The following is a 7,542-nucleotide window of genomic DNA, read 5'->3' on the forward strand; positions in this document are numbered from 1 at the left end:
CTACCCATACTTGTTTATAAGCAAGAAAAGATATGCTGGGTTGTTGTGGACAAAGCTATATGCTTATGAAAAAATGGATACTAAAGGCGACAAACCTGATCTTTTTATTTCAAAGACAGGCCTTAGTGTTTGTGAAGGCTCAAAATGCTCTTAGAAAAATAATTTATTTGATGCCTTCTTAATTATTAAATATTCCCGATCTTTTAAATATTCCATATCAACATGAATTGAAACAGTGCGAAGGGACAATTGCCTGCTGGTGAAGAACTTGGTTACAGAGTGCCTTCACAAAATACTCATTGATCGTGACATACCTGGTGCAGTGCAGTATGTCAAGAACACTATTTTTGACTTGTTAATGAACATAATGGATTTGTCACTTTTGGTGATAACTAAGGTGAGAATAATGAATCCTTCTGCATGTTTATGACCAAATTTGTTTGACCATTTGTTACTTTTGAAATGGAGAAAATATGATAGGGGGAAGAGGAGATTTAAATTGCGAGCAAGTCACTTATTACATATTCCTAGTTTCAAGTGTTAGAAGTATATACTATATACCTAGTTGGGGTAGGCCATGGAAGTTTCCTTTTTAAGTCTGTCATGTTTCTTCTCCCTACATTCTATACTTGGAAGGGATTCAATCAATATTTACTGCTAGCAATGGGAGGAAGAAGTGTCAAGGGAGGCTCTTATACAATTGAAGAGAATCAAAACATGACAATATATAATATATCTGCATTTTTAATCTCATCATGAGAAAAATTTATTACTGTTTAGCTACGGCAGAAACAGATGTTTGCAGGTCATATCCTTTATCAAGGCTATCAGCATATTATTAAGGGCATTGTTGTTTTCCTGTGCTAACAATCTCTTTGTTGAGTGAGGGTCTGACAAAGACTGGAGATGACTATGCAGTCAAGGCAGCACACGTGGAACTAACTGAGCGCATGCGGAAGGTAAATACTGGAAATAACTTCTCAGAACAAGTATAATGAATGGTGCAATGCCTTCTGGTTCCATTTCAATCCTATCTCTCTATTTTTATTACTGCAGTGCATCTAAAGACTCTTGTAATATTTTTCTTTTTATTGACAATGAGTCCATTGTTGGATTTTTTAAATTGATGTCGTGTTTTAAAGCCAAGTTGCCCCTGCTTTATAGAGGGATGCTGCAACTGCTCCAACTGTGGGTGATCGTGTTCCATATGTCATCATAAAGGCTGCAAAAGGTGCCAAGGTAATAATTAACCCCTTCTGTGCTCAACATAAGTCTCGATATTGCACTAAAAAATGGTTATTTTAATTATTTTGTTATGTTTTATTTGGAGGCATAATTTACAGAGGGATTATGGATATTAATTAACCCCTTCTGTGCTCAGCATAAGTCTCGATATTGAAGTAAGTTCTGTCATATTCAAGACCACCTCTACATATTCCGTAGATTAAAGGCTGAGTAGAATTATTCTCAAAAATATATCGTAGATTAAAGGCTGAGTAGAATTATTCTCAAAATTCTAGATAGTAAGCACTTATTTTGAGCTACATTATGCTTGATCTTGATAGGATTTTAAGCCTGTTAAAATTATTATCAAAACTCTACACGTTCAGTGCTTATTTTGAGCTCCATTGTACTTGATCTTGCCGGTTTTTTCAATTCCTTTGGTCTTTTCCTTTTCTCAGCTTGTAATTTGCCAAAAGCATAGATGTTCAGTGCTTATTTTGAGCTTCATTGCACTTGATTTTGACCCTTTTTTCATTTCCTTTGGCCTTCTCCTTTTCTCAGCTTGTAATTTGCCACCGAAAAGCATAGACAAACTTTACAAAGAAACGGTAGCCAGTTTCGAACCCTGCTTAAATAACTTTCAGAGGTAAGAGCTTTTCAAAGTTTCCTATTATGCAAAAAGAAATCAAAGTTTAGAGCATAGGTTTTTTCAGTTTTATTTTTGTGCAAGTGTTTGGACATGCCAGATTAGAATTAACAACACAGGGAGCCTGGTTACATCTGAGCTAGTGGCTGGAAAATGCTCTTTGCTTCTTTGGCTTCACAATCGTATACACGCTCAAAAATGTATTGAAGGTATGTACATAAATATAGGTTTGAAACCCCTTACCCATGTTAAAAGACGTAGAATTTTCTATTTTAAGAAATAATGAGCAATGGTTAGCTACAAAGTAGAGTATTAAGACTTATACTTTTAGAGTTTCACGCAGACAAGGCTTAAATATCATGGACTTTACTCCATACTTTGATGAGGTTCCATTTTTACATGCGTGCCATGACCTTAAGGTAGGTATGCAGGCACCGAGAGGTAAGAATTGAACATATGGCATTGGTGAGCCATTCGGGTACTTGAGGTAGCTATGCTGGCACTCAGAGGCAAGGATCGAACTTAGCGTTGGTGGGCCATTGGGGTACTTTCTGAGCAGTAGGCATGAGGGCACTGAGAGGTAGGATTTGAATTTATCCCAGCGTAATGCTTATCCAAATGTTACAGACCCTAACCCATCTCCATGCTCTAATTAAGGCCTGCATTTTAACATTTGTTGGTTGGGCTGTAGGAATTTATCATAATTATCTAGGTTCGAGTCTAAGAATGGGCTATGCTTGAGAATTTCACTCTTGCCAAAAATTATGACTTATTCTTCTTTCTTCATGGATATAAATATTTATTCAATTCCAAACGGAAAAGAACATGTCTAACATTCAGGAAGAAAGGGGGATCCCTTGAATTGCTTGTATTTTCAAGTTTGTTCATGGATATGAATATGTTTAATTCCACATGCAAGAAAACATGTCTAACCTTCGCGAAGAAAGGCTGACCGCTTTTCTTGTATTGTCAAGTTTAGTCCCTTTTTATGCTCTGCTTCTTTTACTTTTCTTTATTTTTGTTTCATTGTAGGAACACTCTTGTACCTATTCCCTTGAAGCATAATATATAGGGTGGAAAAACTTGGCTAGAAGTGTTAAATACAGAGAAGTGTTATATACGAGGATGTATAAGTTAAATTTGCGATAAGCCCAGTGGGCTAGTTTAACTGGTTGCTTTGGACCGACCAGTTTCAATTGGAGATTGTTGCAAATTTCATAGGTTCAAGTCCAATAGAATGTGACAAATCATTTTCAGGATTTCCTCCAGCTCTACTTGAGTTATGCATGTCATCAAAACAAACTTCTAAACCATTTGAATGAAATGATAGTTGGAAGCCATATATGTTTCTGGAGGACCAAAATGATGAACTATATCAAAAATTTGCTAGTTAGAGGAAACATAGCCACAAGAATGACCTAGTTCACTTCTGGGGTAAGGAGAAATTGTTGTCGCCACGGTTGCACTATGGAAGCCATCGACAGTATAGACCTGTAACTTTCCCCTGCAAAGAAGGGGAAAAGGATGTTGTATAAGATGATGAGCATGAAAAACAAAAAGACCTATGATAACAAAAACATCATATATTCAACAAGAGCCTTACCTGCGAAGGTTGGCGTGTAGTGGGTGATAATGTTGAAAAACTTTCCAGGAAGACCTTACGCTTTTGTTGAATGAACCTAAGATCCAAGTGAAATGGGGAAAGATTTATCCAAGACAGATTGAATATATGATGTTTCTGTTATCATAGGTCTTTTGTTTTGCATGCTCATAGAAATCCACCGTTCGATCATATTTCAAAGCTTTAGCACTTGTTTTTGAGAGAGAAACCCCAGAAAATATCGCCTGAATGGCACAGTTTTGAGGTCGGTGAAGAAATTAGCGACTCGATTAGGTTTTGAAAGCTTCCGCGTTCTCTTTCCCGTTTGGATGCAAGTCTTTTGATAAAACTGTAAATGTCTTATATGTAGTACTTCTTTCTTTTGTGAAAATCTGCAATTATACATTGTGATGACTTGTACCGTAGAAATCTTAGGTTTATTTAACACTTCATGAGTTTGCAACTGTGTTCCCCTCGGTTATGATTTTCTGAAGTTTTTGGTTGTTGGAATTGTCTAAGTCTCCAGCCTTGATATCCCTGATATCATTGCTACAAGATATAGAGCTGTTGCTAGTTTCGTTCAAGCAGTCAAGCCTTTTTTTGGATTAAAAATGTTGCACCACAGATAATTGAATATTTGTCATTTTAAATATCTATACGAGTGGTATTCTGGGGCTAGCTTGTGGTTGAGATTTACAAGTTGGAAAAATTTAGCCTTTCTTGTTTGATTTTGAGAAGTTTTCAAATAACTGCAAACAGTTTAACTTCACGACTTGCTGTCATAGGCTACGTATTTTAGTGTAGAGTTACCTTCCCTAATTTTGTATAGGGAGCTCATATTATGTCGTTATTTTGAGTCCTAATATTGTAGTGATATGCATAAAGGCTTTCCTACTTTCTAGACATTTGGTATTTTGGTCTTCACATTTTTATCACTGTAAGTTGTATATTAGGCAGTGTTAAATTTCATGGCTTTAACATTATTTCTCCTATGATAGGCGGAATATTTTTGTCAACTGCTTAAGCCTGTAACATAGATGGGCAGTTGGCATTCTTAGCGTATCAACCAGTTTTTATTTTCAAGCTACCTTTATCTAAAAATACCGATCTTGCAGTGGAAGAGAATATGGATGGGCTAATGTGGTTACCATCATCCACATGGACCTTATGAAAATTGTATATGGTAAAAGAAATTAATCAGCACACGCTATGAACTCATATTCATTTGGTATGCTTATTATGATCTATTACGCATCTGCTATTTTGCTATTCCATATTCAATAGAGTTGCAAACAGATGAGATATTTTGAAGCTTTAATGTCTGTCTTACATGATTTCATCGTGTGCTTATACAGCTGGTGATTTCATTTCACAAAGATGAGATATCAGCTGCCTCATTGCTTTATCCATGTAAAGTTGGATTTCTCAAGAAAGGCGTTGAACTTCCTTCACGCATATCATCATTTGTGTGTAGGAGAGTTTATGACACTACGAACAGGTGTTTATGCTGGTTAACTGATCAAGACTACACTAATGTAAGTTTTCCCACACCATACCTGGTTAAATGATGGAAATAGGGCACTTGTTTAGATTTTCATTTTTTCTATTTGTATATCTAAATGTCATGTTGGGTATGCTAAATACATGTTTGAAGGGGCGTTTATTTTGGAGGAGTATTGTTGTCCTCAATGACTTGAGAATCAGCCTACGAGCAGCCTCTGCTGGTCAAAGTTCAAATTTGTCTATGATGCAGTGCAAGTATAGAACACGTCCAAAGTTATTTGAGTCTTTGGACTCAAGGATCGAGGTTTGACAAAAGACGTTCAATTAGCATCATATCTATTGATGCCAGGTCGTTGGTCCCTAAAGAAATCAGATACCGGATGTTGTAAAAGTTCTACTTTACAAGTGAAACATATCTGGCAGATATTGGATAGTCCTTTTTGTTGATTTTTTCTTTTCCCTCCAACTTGCATTTCAGAACATCTTTTTCCCACTTTTTCCATTTGATATAATTGCTATTTGGAGCTAATTTCCAATTTTAAAGCAGTCCAGGATTACTCTACATTGATGAACAAAGTTAGATTGAAGGTTTAAAATTTAAATGGATTTGTGGTACCAAGGTCCCATTCTTCTTGAATTTTCCGGAAGGGGAGTGTCTTTTGATTTATTGATTGGAATCCTGTCCAGGCTGACTTTTTAGATTAAATTTATTTGACAGTGACATGGATTTAAATAAATAGATATAATGGGAGGTGCAACTTTTGTGAATGATTTCTTCCTCAGCACTATTTTGTAGGATGGCTTCTTTATGTAAAAGTTTTCGTCTGGATATAATGACTAATGTGTTTACTTGGGCTCAGGCATATGAGAAATCTGAGGATCCAATTTACGTATTGGAGAATAACATCCCTATTGATCCACAATATTATCTGGAGAATCAACTAAGCAAGGTGAAAGACCAAAGCATCATCACTTGCAGTTTATGCTCTTTTTGAAAATTTCACTAGTGTTTCAAATATATCTTGATAGATAGTAATTCTTTCCAGCTAAGTGTTTTTGATTAGTACCTATTTTTGCTCTGTAGCTTCTGTTGAGAATATTTGAGCCCATTTTGAAGAATGCAAGCAAGGAGCTTCTTCATGGTAGTCACACACGAGCAGTTTCCATATCAACTCCTTCAAATAGTGGAATTATGAAATTTGCCAAGAAACATCTCAGTTGTATTGGTTGTAAAACACCTATCAGGTATTTAGTTAATAAAAGTAGAGGGTGTCCTGCATGTGGTTTCCTTGCTTATAGTAGTGCACAATTGAGAGTAACTATTATTTCAGTTTGGCGCTTTAGAAAGCTACTAGGGTTCATCTTTTTTATGTGGAAAAATCTATGAGGTTGCAAGATTCCATGCATGTCTCCTTGTAAGAAACTGTCTAGCTTTCTTATAATAAGAATGTCTGGTTAGGTTGCTTCGTACTGAAATTCATGATGTTATCTGATTTCATGTTGCCATTGCAGCAAAGAAGATCAGACACTTTGTTCACATTGCAAAGGAAGAGAAGAAGAATTGTATCAGAAAACAGTTGCAAATGGTAAGCTGGTATTCTAATACCATTACTCTTTATTTGGAGAATTTAAAGTAGGCCTTGTGTCTATTGTTCTCACCTAGATTTTCTATCATATGACACTAATATTTGATCAATGTCAGTGAGGGAATTAGAAATGCTCTTTGGTAAACTATGGACACAATGTCAGCGGTGCCAAGGCTCTCTGCACCAAGATGTTATTTGCACAAGGTTTTTGAATGCCATATTTCAAGTATTACATTTTCATAACATGAGTTAAATTTACATTATGGATGTATTTTGTAACATTTGTGTGATCATGTATTTGTTTTTAATTAATAGGATTTATTTTTATTTTTATTTTTATTTTTACAATTACTATCTCCTTTATACTTACATTGATGTCCTATCCTTATTGCAGTCGTGACTACCCAATATTTTATCGTAGGAAGAAAGCTCAGAAAGACCTAACTGAAGCAGAGGTACAATTAGAGTGCTGGCAGTTTTGAGGATGCTGCCTGTGTAGCTTGTAATTTTTTGTATTATCGAATATTTTTGTTTTCTTGAATTTTCTCTGGTGTATGTTTCTCTGATTTAATGGACCGGGGAATTTATTTGGTCCCTGAATCAGGATGAGCATGGTTTATTTATTGTACAGTAATTGTCAAGTCCTTGTTATTTAATGTTAACCAGTTCGATATATCTTTTCTCCTTGCAAATGAGATGGAGAACAATGGTTCCAACTAGGACATATGGAGTAGGTGTGAATATAAAGCTCGATCATTATGGATCTATTAGCTAAACCATAGTTAGTGCTATACTTAAGCTTATTGAATAGGGATAGATATCGATAGGTTGGGTCTGTTGTTATAAGTACTCTTATATGCTTGTGAACATGGTAATACATGTGTTGTAATTACCGTAATACTTGGATTCAGGTTAGGCTTATTGATAGGTCATAACACCCCGTATTAGTGGCATATGAGTAATATGTGGCTATCTTACTACGA

General features: G+C 35.7%; 1 protein-coding gene across 1 annotated transcript; it reads left to right on the forward strand.

Annotated features, from left to right (window-relative positions):
* The first annotated feature begins 234 nt into the window (after positions 1-234).
* On the forward strand, positions 235-7,225 carry LOC149265091 (DNA polymerase delta catalytic subunit-like). The gene is made up of 8 exons (XM_089391490.1): positions 235-397; positions 888-959; positions 1,165-1,239; positions 5,834-5,923; positions 6,058-6,218; positions 6,486-6,559; positions 6,676-6,763; positions 6,954-7,225. The coding sequence occupies exons 1-8, from the start codon at positions 359-361 to the stop codon at positions 7,039-7,041; spliced, it is 687 nt and encodes a 228-aa protein (XP_089247616.1). The 5' UTR covers positions 235-358; the 3' UTR covers positions 7,042-7,225.
* Positions 7,226-7,542: the final 317 nt, after the last annotated feature.

This window comes from Pinus tabuliformis, chromosome 6 (genome assembly GCF_031772625.1).
Source record: "Pinus tabuliformis cultivar Carrire ecotype Pingquan chromosome 6, CPIR1, whole genome shotgun sequence".
Lineage (NCBI taxonomy): Eukaryota > Viridiplantae > Streptophyta > Pinopsida > Pinales > Pinaceae > Pinus > Pinus tabuliformis.